The sequence below is a fragment of the Ambystoma mexicanum genome, chromosome 8 (genome assembly GCF_040938575.1).
Source record: "Ambystoma mexicanum isolate Mex_15411 chromosome 8, UKY_AmexF1_1, whole genome shotgun sequence".
NCBI lineage: Eukaryota > Metazoa > Chordata > Amphibia > Caudata > Ambystomatidae > Ambystoma > Ambystoma mexicanum.
The window spans coordinates 497,266,014-497,280,408 of record NC_090929.1 but is presented as its reverse complement, the minus strand read 5'-3'; the positions used below and the strand labels follow the sequence as shown (position 1 = coordinate 497,280,408).

At 48.3% G+C, this 14,395-nt stretch overlaps 1 protein-coding gene across 4 annotated transcripts in view; it reads left to right on the top strand.

Moving 5' to 3' along the window:
* LOC138472142 (solute carrier family 35 member E2A-like) overlaps positions 1-14,395 on the top strand; it is a 741,922-nt gene that overhangs the window by 228,432 nt on the left and 499,095 nt on the right. For all 4 annotated transcript variants that reach the window (XM_069610155.1, XM_069610156.1, XM_069610157.1 and 1 more), the window contains exon 2: positions 9,278-9,801. In XM_069610155.1, coding sequence (XP_069466256.1) covers positions 9,477-9,801 — 325 coding nt within the window. In that variant the 5' untranslated portion in view covers positions 9,278-9,476. The remainder of the gene's footprint in view (positions 1-9,277; positions 9,802-14,395) is intronic.

Below are 14,395 nucleotides of genomic sequence, written 5' to 3'. Positions count from 1 at the left end.
AGTAATCGGTGCATCCCGCTCCTCTCTTTCTTCGGCACGAATCTTAGGTAATCCCATATCTCTTAAAGTTTCCCTTATCTCCTCTCGGCTGCCCCCCCCCCCTTTTGTCCTCATATCGTGCCCTGTAATAATCTAAGAATGCCTCATTGACTCTTTCTTGGGTGTTCGCTACCTCTCCATCCTCTCTGGTTATCGTCCTAATCGGGGGCCTAGGGGTGTCACTCTTGTATAGCCACGCCAAGAGACGGCCCGTTTTATCCCCACCTGCATGCTGTCTCTCAACATACTTCTTATAGTTGAGGTTGCAGAGCCTTTCCCAAAGTTCCGCACACCGCTGCTGTAGTTTAAGTACTGGCTACGCATCTCCCCCTCCCCTATTGAGTTCCCGTTCCAGTTCATCCTCAGCTTCCCCTAACTCCGTTAGGACCCCACCCTGCAGGCCCTCTGATTTAGCAATGGCAGCACCCCGCAATACCACCTTAAAGGCTTCCCAGAGCATGCCCGCCGAATCCACACTGCCAGCGTTCTCTTCGAAATAATGTGTGATCTCGTCCCTGATATCCTCTCTGAAGACCAGATCCTTGAGCGCCTCAGCCCGGAGGCGCCACGTCGGTATCCGCGCTCTGGGCGGCAGCACTGTCATCCCAGGACCAGAGGCGAGTGGTCCGACAGGACCCTCGCTTTGTATTATATTTGGGTGGTGTCTACCACCACCTCTGGCGTGCCAAAAAAAATAATCAAGTCTTGTATGCAGTTGTTTTGCGGGGCTGAGTAATGGGAATACTGTTCCTCATTAGGATGTTTCAGCCTCCAAACATCTGCCAGCCCGAAGTCGTCGAGCAGTGTCTGCAATGCCCTGGCCGCTGGGGTGGGCCTATCAATCTTATCAGATCTGCCTACCCTGGGGTTCAGCACACAATTAAAATCCCCTCCCCAAATAACCGCCATACCCACACACGCACCCAGGTTGGTACACAGAGTCCTAAAATATGCCGCCATGTTTTGATTGGGGGCATACGTATTTACAATGCACACCTCCTTATTCTCCACCAGTGCCTTCAATATGACCATCCTCCTCTCTGTATCCACCACCTTGTGTGTAAGTTGGAGCGGAACGTGCGGTGCCACGCAGACCAACACTCCCCTAGCGTAGGCAGAGTACGGAGAGCCCACTACAATACCTCTCCACTTCTTCCCCACCAGTTCCAACTTTTCCCGAGTCAGATGCATCTCCTGCAACAGTGCAATATCAATCTTCTGTCTTTTCAAATACATCATGCCCTTGTTCCTCTTTAAGTAACTATTGAGTCCCCTGACATTCCATGTTACGAACTTAAGATCCCCCATAGCTCATAAGTATCCTCCCCCCTTCCGTGCAGCAAATCCCACCTGCCCACACGATACAGATACAGCCCTCTGGCTTTTTCTTGTAGCCTCATGTACAAACTCAAACTCCCCATAACTATACACACCCCAAACTCCCCACCCTCTACCCATCCCTTCCCCAACACCACACTCCCCAACTACTGCCCAGCTCCATCCATGGTACTCAGGCACCCCCACATCTAGCCCTGCAAGCACCAACCAATGCCCAGAGCTCAGTAATGGCCACTTAACTAAAGGTACTAAGTGGGGTAAAGAGATCCGCTCTGCAAGGCTCCCCTAAATACAGCAATAGTCACAGTGCTCATAATATATTGTGCAACAGTCTGACCTTCTCTGCCTAAGGCCACTCAAATGACTATAATCAAGTCCCAGGGACCTATTCCGCGCCATCTTGTAGCACCCTCCTTGTGCACTACTTATCTCCTCCATGTCCTCTTCCCGTCCGAACGTCAGGCTCCTGGGGACATCCCTGCACGTCGAGCCATCCCGTGGCATCCTCCGGAGTCTCAAAAACAAAGTTTTGTGTTTGTGAAAAACCTTCAATTTCGCCGGGTACAGCAACATGTATTTATGGCCCGCCTCTCAATCTCCGCTTTACCGTCCCAAAGTTCATGCGGCTACGCTGCATAGTCAGGGTATAGTCCGGGTAGACCGTTATGTTTGCCGCTCCTCGTGTAATTGTTCCTCCCTTGCGGAAGTGTTCTAGTATCCTCTCCCGGTCCCGGTAATTAAGGATTTTGGCAATTACTGGCCTAGGTGGGTTTCCCGGCGGCGGCCTCCTTGTTAGAGCTCTATGCGCACGTTCCACCGCAAATCCTTGAGATAAGGCTCCTCCGGGTGTCTCCTGCAACAGCATAGATTCGATGAACTCCGTGGGATCGTGGCCCTCCAATCCTTCTGGCAGGCCCACGATGCGAATGTTATTCCGTCAGGCGCGTCCTTCCGCCTCCTCCGCCCTATTCTCCAAGTTGCCCACTCTCTGCACTAGGGCATGCAATCCGGCCTTATGGGAGGCACAATCCGCAGTGTTCGGGCTCACTTCTTTCTCGAGGGTCTCAGTGCCCACCGCCAAGGACCTGACGTCCTGCCGGAGTAAATTCGCCTCCTCCTGCACCTCACCAATCTTAAGGTCCAATGCTGTTTCCAACTCAGTTACGGCCAGTTCAAGCTTAGCCTTCCAGGCCACCTTCAAGTCCGCAATCGCAGCCAGGACCTCTTGGTTAGTACCCGTCGCAGGCATGCCGCCTGTAGGCGACTTATCCTTGCTCTTGGAACTTTCCGGACCAGGGGACGTCTTGGCGAAGTCGTCCAACGTGGGCTGCTTCACCTTCGGTCTCACTGTTCTATTAGACATGACCCAGGGGGCCTGTGTTCCGCGCTAGTTACAAATGCGCACACAGTTCGCTCCTATCGCCCGACCACCGTTCGGCCTGCTCCTTCCTTTGTTCCGGTCGTTGATCGGTCATTTTGTTTGGTCTTCCGTCTCCGGCGCTCCCTATCTTTTTCGCACAAAACTCCACCACCGTTCCTCCCACGCCTTCCAAAAGTTCACCAAGCGCAGTCAGACCGTTCACACATCGACATGTGTGTTTTCAGCAGTCATAGGCCCATTGTTATGCACTATTTCACCAGGATCATTTCAGGATCTCGGGAGCTCCTCCAGATCGCGGTGTCCTACATGGCCCTCGTAGCCACGTCCCCGCCTCCACATGGTTAATATTTTCATAGTTTCCCAGATGGGGCCCCAGCTGTCTGGTCAAAAAGTCAGTCATGGACCGTTAGTAACCCTCTCCTAAAGACTTCATCAATCAATGCACCATACGCCATGTCGGGATGGGGGGGGCGATCTAGAGCTAATAAAGTTCCAATTCTCCATGAGGGGAGGGTGATCAAACCTTGTACAACCCCCATGTATTCCCTGCTGCAGAATTCCATTAAGTGCCCTGACCCAGCAAAGAGAGAGTCCATTCTAGTGTGCAGTTTGTGGGGAGAAGGCTAACATGAGTACCCCCTCATATTTGGGTGCAGTCCCCTCCAGATAACTGCTAAGTCTAGATCACTTAAAGCAGCATTTAGGGCCGTGGTAGCAGGGGTATTTGTCGCAGGGGAAAGCATCTGGCAAGGGTTGTGTCTCTCACGCAGTTGAAGTCCCCTCCCTCCTAGGCGCAACAACAGTACAAAGCATGCATACATACATGGGACGGGATTGCATAGTTCGGAAAGTATGAATTAACAAAGCAGATTTCTCTACGGTTGTTAAAACCCTGTACAATTAAATATCGCCCCTCGCCATCCTTCTCTACCTCAAGCAATTGTAAGGGCAGCAATCCATTAATCCAGTTCAGCACTCCATCTTTATAGTACATGGCGCCATAGCCAGTTCCACCCCATTGTTGCAGGAGCGCCTCTTGTTTCCCATAGGTGGATCTCCTGGAGTTAAAGCTATGGAGATTTTCCTGCGCTGCAGTAAGATTTCACCCGGTGTCTACAGAGATAGGGGCTCAGGCCACATACATTCCAGGTCAATATTCTAACAGTGTCATGTGCTGGTGAGCCCCGGGGGGGGGGGGGGGGGGGCCTCCATGCTTTTATAGGAGGAAATCCTTGCTCAATCTTGACTGAGCGAGCTTGCTTGATAATGTGTTAAGCATTATCCCAGACCCCATGAAACATCCACCCCAGCGCCCGCCAATTATGCCAGACTTCCACCCCTATGTGCTGTACTGTATGGCATAAACAAAAAGGTAACATTAACAATGCAATTTTGAAACATTGCCCAACAACACCACGTTGTTCAGGCATTCTGGTACCAGCAGAGCCTAGAGCGGCCGTTCTGTACCAGCTAACAGGATCAGCAACAAGCCGGTACCCAGTGTCAACCTGTGAGCAGGTTAATGAGACCAACAGTGGGTGACTGGGTTTCGCCCCCACTGTATAAGAAAAGTATTTGTAGTGGTGACCAATCTGGGTTCCAGTAGCACTAGTCAAGGGAATGGCCCAGGAGACATGTACTTTCTTTTCTGACCGGTAAGGAGCAATGCAAGCGGTCAGTGCAGGCTCAACCTTAAGGGTAAAGGTATCTCACATCCATGTGGGGGCACAACTGATCGAAGGTGCAGAAGAATGTAATGTTGCTTTGCAGGCCAGTCTTATCGGGTGTCTCAGCTGCCCTTGTCAGCCAAATTGTTATGTTCCATCCACATGTTAGCAGCTGCAGGGCTATCCAGAAAGTACGGTTTGCCGTTGAAGAGGATCTTAAGCGTTGCAGGGTCTATAAGCATATATTTGAGCACAAACTGCCTCATCCTAGTCTTGACGTGCACAAATGTGTTTCTGGCCCTTTGAACTGCGGGAATGTAGTCAGGGTAAATAGTGATTTTAGAGTTGCCCCGTAGTATGTCGCACCCTTCCCCGGAGTGCCGTAAGATTACTTCACTGTCTCAGACGTTGAGATCCCCATCGATCACTGGTCTAGGGTGGGATCCCAGGGGTGGCCTCTTTTGGAGTGATCCGTGGGCTTGTTCGCCTGCGAAACCCTGTGACAATTTACATCGGCCAATCTCTTGCAATAGTAGGTTTTCAATGTAGGAGGTTGGGTCCAGGCCTTCAGTTCCTTCTGGTACATCAAGCACACGTATCTTGTTCCTACGTGATCTTCCCTCTGCATCCTTGGCACGCATCTCCAGCGTAGCGTTCTGTCTTTCCAGCTCCTTGACTCTAACCTCTGGGTCTTTAGTAGTGACCACTGTGTCTTTCAGTAGCGACTCAGCAGTTGTAACCCTTTCAGATAACTGTTTTACGTCCTGCCAGAGTAGTTGTACATCAACCTTTACTTAATGTAGCCTGTTTACTAGGGAGGTTTGCAAGGCGGCAATTTCCATTAGAACCTGGTCCTCTTGTGGGAGCCTGTCCTGCGCTGCCCCTGTGCATTTACTTTGGCCCGCGAACAAGTCCATGATGGTAGCTTTCTCCTTGTGTTTTGGAAGTGGCATCGCAAGTGATTAGACGCAAGACTGTGTTGGGAATGTGCCTGCATACCACAGTGCCAAATAGTTCAGGCTGGGACAGTAAGGAGGCACACAGTGCTGTGACTGGTGTACCCCCCGGTTCTCTCAGCTGCAGAAGCCAATGGGATATTATGGTGGAATAGGGGAACGCAGGGCACAGCAGAGTTTTGATGTGCAATATGACTCCTCCACCCCGACAGACGTTGTCAACTTGGGCTGGGGAGCAGCTATTGTCAAGAGCAGCTTATTCAGGGGTCCCTTACCCCCCCCCCCCCTGCCAGATTGCCATGTCTGGCCCTCACTCAAGAATTCCATACCGGAGCCAGGGCATCCCACGAGTGGGTGGTGTAAGGATCCAGGGCAAGTAGGGAGACACAGCGGGTATGTCAATGGTGTCATTGCCTGGCAATGCGTTGCCCCGGCATCCAGGTAGCCCCACTCCGGGCTCAAACAGGAAGCCTCAAAACAGTTGATGCGCCGCAGCACACTGACCCTGGAACACAAAGCAGTGCTCCTGACCAGCTGCGCCACAACCTCTTGTTGAATGCAGGCAGGGCCGTTCTGCGTCCCAGTCGCACCTCCGCTCCGCCTAGAGCAGGATGTGTATTCCGGCTCGCACCACCCAAGGCTCTCACGTACTGCCAACAGGTTTTGCTGGGTCCAGTGGATAGCCCCCCGCAGGTTCAGGCTTGCATGTAAACGTTGGGTCACAAGAGAGATGCACAGTCTGCATGGGCAGCGTTGTTTTCCCCACTGGCCATTTCCTTGTTCAGCATTGCAGACTTGTGGCGGCCGCAATCTTGGATTGCAGGGGTCTCCACTTCCAGCACCGATTTGAGTCGGAAGGTGGATGGCCAGATAAGGGTTGGTTTCCCCTACAACGGGATATATGCGAATTAAAGCAGCACTGTGAACCGCTGTCAGGATCAACTCTGGATCATGGCAGGAGCTCCAAGCAGACACAGCCTCACTGCATGTGCTCCGGTCACGCCCCCGCCAAAATGTCCTATGTAATGGACAAAAGATTTCAACACTACTCGCCTTAATGACATAAGAGACTGCTGCAGTCAACAAAGATATAACCACGTGTCCTCCGTGACTGACACATGAATGAATTGAAGCCCTCTCTCCCATTCCAGTATCACTGCTTGCACACTGACCGAAAAAAAAACCCTACCGGTTCAGTGTTACCCACCAACCACAGACCCAGGATCCTTCTTAATAACCACCAGCCAACAATACTTGTACATCTAAACCCAGCAAAAACCTACCATCCTGATCAATATCAACAGTCCTTGACTTTCCATTTCTCTTCTGCTTAGTTACTGAAACCCTTCCAGGTTGTTCCAATATAGCTCCCATTATCAAAACTTTCAAGAACCTACCAAATCGGCACACTCCACAATCTCAAAAATGAAACCAAGTACAGAAAGAACCTTGCATTTCTGATTTAATAGCAACAGACCAGGCCCATCGACCTAGGCCAACTAACCTACTCAAATGTCCTTGCACCGTAAACTACATCTAGAAATCCCCATGAACAGTCTGCAGCTTAATGCCTGCTAGCACCCACACACTACACTATCCACTGAGTGCTTGCTGCATGGCACCTCAAACCTCTACGCCCTATCGCATGGCTACCCTTTGTTGTAGACCGGTGACTCTCTAGGTATTCTAGTGCTGACAGCTAATTGACCTTAGGCTTTCTTCATTGGATAGAGTAGACAAACATCCAAGTGTCCCAGCCCACTTAGAAACCAGCTCACAGGTCTCTGGTACTTCCAGTCTGTACCCATTAACATCGGGTGTCACACCTGCCTCTTCCGCCTCTCAAAACCTCACTCCCCTTTTCTTCCAGCGCTTTGCAGCAAGGCCACCGCAGTGGCAAAAGTTGTGCTATATAAGACCACTTTATATGAAATTACTCCATATTTTTAGAAAGTCGGACCACGTGCGACCTACTTCTCTGCACGTCATTGGTTTCCTGTATAATTGAGAATTTACATTTCAACAACTGCTCTCGGTACAGGACTCCTACTGGTGTCCATCCTATAAATTATTTTTTTTGTTTTGTTTTTAATTTGTTTGTACTATTAGGTGGTGCTGCACTTCCCATACACAAACTATTCCCTTGGGAAATGAAGGGATATGGGATTGGATGTGACGAGGGCCACAGTGTGTGGGTGTTTCGATTTTAACTCAGCCATTGAGTAGCCACGGCCTTGCTAGTCCTATGGACACCTCCACCCTACCTAAAACACTCCATTTCTAAAATCTCTCAGCTAGCTCTTTGCTTTTAAGGGGATGCACATTTTCTTTGTAAGCCTTTTGAAAGGCAATGGCTTAATTGCCGCTATAAACAAACTCCTGCTCTTACATGGTCTTAACCAAGTATGCCTTCAGCAGATTGATTTATAACCAACATGTGCTCTTACATATGTACCTAGTGCTGAATGCCTGTTAAACGAGTATTGGAAAAGCCAGCTGTTTTGGCTGCTGTATTGACATTAGACAGACATTTGCCAGGCACTTTCATAAAATTCACCATTTGCAACTTGTTGCCCTCTTTTGACCCCTTATCCTGTTTCTATTTTTGCCCAATTTTCCAACTTGAGCTACCTTAAGTTCAATTAGCTGGCCAAGGTTGCCCACGTTCTGGAATGAAAGTCAGAATAACAACATGGATCTCATTGTGAACAACTTATCTACTAGACCTCTCTGATGGAATATTTGAAATTCAGGGATACCTGGCCTGAGACTAGTTGACCTACTACCCTTTTTTAATGCATACATGTTCGTAATAACATGCCAGTTGTGTCGGTAACACAGGTTTGACTGCGCTCCTTTTTCAATATCTTCGTCGACTTCTGCCCATTGTTCAAATTGAAACGTAAATCTTTATGCCAAAGTTATTGTGTCTGAAAGCTGCAGCCTTGTGGTGCCATGTTTCGCTCAGTCATTTCATTAAAATGGTACGGTTTGTTAATGCTGCGGCTCTTTTTCGGGATTTACTGCACGTATTAGTAAGAATGTAAATGTTTTCAAAATATATACCCCTGCAAACTGGAATTTCAATTTCGCAAACTTTGTACTGTTAACAAATGAGTATGGTCCACGTCCATGTATTTGTTAAACGTTTTTAAACTCCTCCCCCTTTACAGTGGCCTGCAACTTGATTTTGTTTCTCTCAGCTTTCGTTATATGTGCATAAGGTTTTACAATAATTCTTCCACTCTTTGTTAAACATTAGCTGTAATTTATTTCCGGTAAGACAAATAATTAGGCTTGTTGCACCGATTTCCCCAAGTTTCCCCTCCTAGAAGCTAATATGCCGACCCTTCTGCTTCTTGCAAGCCCATTTTAGGATTAGCTGCATGCTCAAACTGTCCTGCCTTACGTAGTGTGCGTTTCATATGTGAAACTCTTTAAATGTGCCGCATTTAAAATGGTATTTGGTCTGATAGCTCTGTGAGTTCAGAACTGGGTGCAATTTCCATTCGTCGTGCAGATCTCATGTTTGAGCTCCACAGGATCAATACAACCTTTTTATCCTTCAAAAGTCATTGAATTGAGCACTGTTAAATCGGATGCAATTCATCCCATTTACAGAACTACAAAACAGCAAAACTAGGGTAGCAGTGCTATGCAAGTTATTTCTGCCTCTGACAAGTGCACTATGTCTCCACCTTTTATTTGCCAGCCGTATCTATGTAAGTGGTTTCACATTCACTCGTGTACAAGCACCTCTTAAAGTTTTCCTTGTCATTGTATATGCTTCCTCTTTTTGCAGGCCATAGTCCCAATGATCTTTATCAGCCATCTTGCCTTTTTGCACTGTCTGGTCATTTCAAAATTCTGATTTTTTTATTTCACCCCCTACACAGGTAATTAAATGGAAACGTTGTCTGCGTATGAACCTCTTGGAACATGCTTGGTGGACCAATGAAGTCTTTTCAAATGCTCCAACCTGTGGGTGGGCTTAGTTACTTGACAACCAGCGAGTTGACATTCTTGTTTACATGCTGTTTTGCACCCAATGTCCGGCTTTTTTGAGATTAAAATGTGCCGTGGCACCGCAACATCATGTCTGTAATGACCAATGACGAGTTCCCAGAGGACTCGAAGAGCATCCTCACAGAGGAGAAAATCAAGGGAAATCTACTATTCCAGATGGGTTCTCTGTTCAGCAGCCGCAGCGAGAAAATGGTTCTCACAAGAAGTGACAGTGTGCCGGAGGAGAACGTTCTCAAAATCACCATCACAGAGACAACAGTCCTTGAGTCAGATTTGGGGATTTGGAATTCCCGTGCCCTCGTCTACCTCATTCTCTGGTTCTTCTTCAGTTTCTGCACACTCTTCCTGAACAAATATATCCTCTCCCTGCTGGAAGGCGAGCCCAGTATGCTTGGTAATTTGAATGTGACCCTGAACATTATGTTCCAGTGTTGTAAACGCTCCTTTTGCTGAATATGTATGCAGTACAGTTATGGCGGGTGATTTCCCTTTCAAAATGTCTGCCCACTCTAAATGTGGACTATGAAAAATGTACCTGCATGCAGTTGGTTTGAATTTTGGTCTCAAGGTGTGCATATGATGTTTTATTTTAGGATTGGGATTGACTAAACAGTAGGGTCTGGTGGCCCTCAAACTCGCCATTGACTTTGGACCTCTAATGTGAATCTAATCTTCTATGGCAGTTGAGTGTCATTCATTTCTTGGCTGGACTCAGTGATTTGTTTCTGTCAAATTTTGGTAGAACATTTTGTGCAATTAATCATAGTGAATTATGCAGAAACTAAAAGACCCAGCTCAAGCGAATCCCTCTAAGGTTTGCATTTGCAATCCAGCCATATAGACCTCATTCACAAAACTTTGTCACAAGTTGCATACATTCAATGAAGTCATCAAATAGGCGAGACCTCTGAGAGCGGTTACATATGTAACTAGTCTGACAGTTTAAATATTTGCACAAGTATTCTTTCGATATTTTGTTCCCGTTTTTTAATACTGCAATCGTGTCTACACATTGTTGTAAATTGCCTCTATATTTTCAAACCTTTCTCCCAGAATTCCTTCTGACATTTCCCTGACCTCTTCTACTTTATTGTAAATAGCTTTGGTGTTCTAACGTGAGTAAGGAGCCAACCCTGTTGGAGCTGGATGCATTCCGGTACCTCCACTGTGTCAATAATGAAGCACCTTTTGGATGCGATTTGTGTAGATAGACCTATAGGAGGGCATTGTAGTCTGTAAGACCAGCGAGACTGCATTTGCGGGTCTCTTATTTAACCTAGTACCAAACCATATGAGAAGCCAGCAGGGAGAGCCATGTGGGTATTGGGTGCACAGGCAGATGCGTAACCCACAGGGAAAAGAACATTGTTAGCATAGTAAGAATTATGTCTTGTTCTGGGGATTGTTGTGAGGCTGAGTTGGATCTACACTGGCACCAGCTTGGGTTCTTTACATATCCTTTTATTCCGGATTGTCTTCAATTATTTTGTACATTTTATTTCAAAAAGATATATCTCCCCCTTTCTGCACCCTTCTCTTTCCATTCTATCAAAGCCTGGGGATCCTCCAAAAGTATGATGCAAGGGATGTGACGAATCAAAGGCATTTGTCCCTTCTCCCCAGGCGGAGCCACCCCTTTTCAGGGTGGGGAGGTGAGCCCACTAAGCAAAATCCCCTAGGGGTCTGGGCAAGTGGGACCTCACTGGGAGTGACTCCCCCTGAGGGGACAAAGGACTCTCATTCCCACAAGGAACTCTCTAGACCACTCACCATATCTGCATATATGGGACTGCCTTCCATAAAAAAATATCTCTCTTTAAGAAGAGAGCTTGTATATAGCTTTTGTTAAGACGGATTTCTGAACTCTGTCCTGGTGGCGCAGAAGTTCAGAAGGCCAACCTAATTACTTGGAACAGGGTAACCTCTGGACAAGCCAGACCAATCAAGGTAGCGATCGCGGCGGTCAAGACTAGGTCTCAAGAGGGGTGAGGGTGACTGAAAGCCCGCAATGAGCACACAAAGCAAGAGCGCTTACAAACTACTCCAAACAGTTGTTATATCAAAAATAGATACACATTTATTTTAAGGCCTTTAAAATAATGACCGTAGCGAGAAAATCACAATATCACAATATTAAACCAACACATACCATATCAACACAATATATATACAAATACACAGTCGCAAGCGTTTAAAGCACGAAATATGTAGTCCACCTGCCAGGGAAGGAAAACAGGCAGTGCGATAACGCTTTAGACTCAGTTCGCCTTCAGAGGCACCTAACTAGATGGAAGTCCGAGCCCTGCGAAGAGTGGAGCCTTGTGCTCAAAGTACCTGCCACGCCGGTGCCGACGGGCACAAGGGGAAGCTCTTCGGAGGAAGTCAGGCGGTTCACGTTAGTGCACGGCAGAAGAAGAACAGGTTCTGCAACTCAAGCGCAGCCTCCACAGCGGGCAGAAGCAGAGCGCGAGCACGGCAAAAGGGTGCTGTTTTTACACAGCAGGGAAAAGCAATGGGATACTGCAGGAGGGCGACCAGATCCTAGCTAAACTACTCACCGGTCCCCGAAGCAAGCAGACCCAGGCTTCTCCACGATAGTTTCAGCAGCTGGCAGGTTCAGAAGAGCAGGGAACGCTTTGTAGTCGTGTAGAGCAAAAAGACGTCCCAATCGACGAAACCGGCACAGTTTTGTTGCCGCACAGGACAACGGAGCGGCCGTGTGTATTCGAGCCAAATGAACCCTCCTCCCTTCAGACCTGGGGACGCCAAGCGTACGAAGCGTGGGAGAGGGACAAGGACTCGCAATACAACACAACCTGGCGGCGGTTGCAGAGCCAAACTCCTTTGTAAGCTGGTCAGTCAACTGGATGGCCCAGAGACGCTTCCGAAGGCTTACTTGGCAGGAGATGGTTGAAGATGCCGGGAATAGCTGTTCCTGCTATTCCAAAGGTCGAAGCACCAGTACAGGCCTTCTGGTTCGATCAAAGGAGGACAGGGGCTCTCCGGACGACAGCAGTGCAAAGGAGGATTCCTTCAGCGGGTCACCAGCGATTCCTCGGTCCAGCCTCGTAGTTGCAGGATACTTGGCTCCTGTATTCCTTCGTTCGTGAGAACTCAGGAGATCGACCTGGTAGTGGTGTTTCCAGCCCCCTCTTATCCACGGTTCCCTTCGCGCCAAAACGGAGGGGAGCCAATGGGAGATCCGCTCGTCAAAACACATACCATACGTGGACCAATCACGGACCACGGTGGTCCCAGGCATTCACACCACCCTAGACTCTCTGGCACCCAGGATGTGTATTGGGACCAGACATCCCAGCCCACACCCTGGAGGCACACAAACGACATGTAGAAGCCCGCGAAAGCAACCACGTTTCGCGGGAAAGTACATGCCCAAATAAGGAAGGCCCCGGGTCGCCGGACCTGGGGAAGGTGAAGGGAGCAAGACGGTCAGTGGACAAGACAAAGGAGCCTCGCGGCCTGGCCATTTTGGGAGCCAGGCCACCATTTTGGGTTCAGTGCAAAAACGTGCTCAGAACGCCAAAAGGAGCTCAAAATAAACAAAACGATCGCTGCCACCATTCGAGTCCCTGAATGACTTGCACCGATCAAATACCATCCTAAAAGAGTATCTAGGGCCTGTAGAAGGCTAGAGACCTAAGAGAGCTGTAACTTAGCTTACAGTGCCCTCTTGTGTCGTGTTGCACTAAAGCTGCGACACGATAAAAGAAACTACGGGAAACCACGTTCCCCGGTACTGACTGTCTTAAGGGCATGTCAGTTTCCCCGTAAGAAAGGAGCGAAAGCCCAGAGAAGTGCGGCAGAAGGCTGTACTTCTCTGGCAAAGTCAAGAACAAGGTTAAAAACAATAGCAAAAAGTTTAGGGGTTGCCACATGGAAGGAAAATTCCCTACAATAACGAAATCTTTCCTAACAGCTTTTAACAGAGGGAGTTTGGGTAGTCCGTAAAGGCTATGAGGCACAATAACAGACCTCAGCCTTAGCTGTGTCGTCCTCTACCTCCTGTTATTCCATGTTCCACTGTTCTGCCGCTAACCAGCTTATTCTTATGTCCTTTTTCTCCACAAAAGGAGCTGGTGGGAGGAACCGGAAAGGTTGTTTTGATTCTCCCAGTTTCCTCTTTCGTGGTTTGTCGGCATTTGGTTACTGGCACGGATGGGGTTCTTCTAGGGGTTTCTTCCTTGGTGGGAACTTCGAGAAGACATTCTCTTGAATCCGTGGGTTTCCTCATGGGGTAGGAACTTAGGGGATGTTCTAAATTCTATTTTTGGCTCTACCATTTTACCTGTATTTTTAAGATATTTGGAGGCATCTAAATGGGCCTGAGCAATCTGGATAGCGGTGTCCAGGGAAGGTTGAGACTGGTGTAGTCTACCTCACTGGGGAGATGAGGGTAGGGCACTTATGAACTTCTCCAAGGCCAATGCTTCCAAAACGTCTGGCAAGGTTTTTCTTCCCAGACATTGGGCCAGAACATTTTGGAGCCGGCTTGCTAAATTTTTGTTTTTTAAACGGTTTTTATTATTTTTTAAAACAAACAAACAATACAAACCAAACTGGCAGCGCTTTTTGCAACAATCACACGAACATCAATTAGTCAAGACCACTGCTCCCCCAATCCCTCCCCCCTCAAGAGCTTGTTTTGTCCTTCTCATTCTGTATCTGCTGCGTGTGGCAGGGTATCACCTCCTTCTGAGACTGCAGAATCCGTTATTGTTCCAAACAGTCCTGATATTAATACTCTCCATGCCAGCAGGGTACTCACTTCTTCTTCCCCACGCTTGCTACATGCCTCCTGCCATACCACCGTTTCAGCCTCTGCCCATTTCTGCAATTCCCGCCACCATACCTCCACCCGTGGTTTATGGCACTGCTTCCATCCTATGGCAATCCTTCGTTTTGCGAGCACATATGTCAAGTCCTTCAATTTCCCAACATGTTTAAGTTTCCGTGGTCTGAGAAACCCT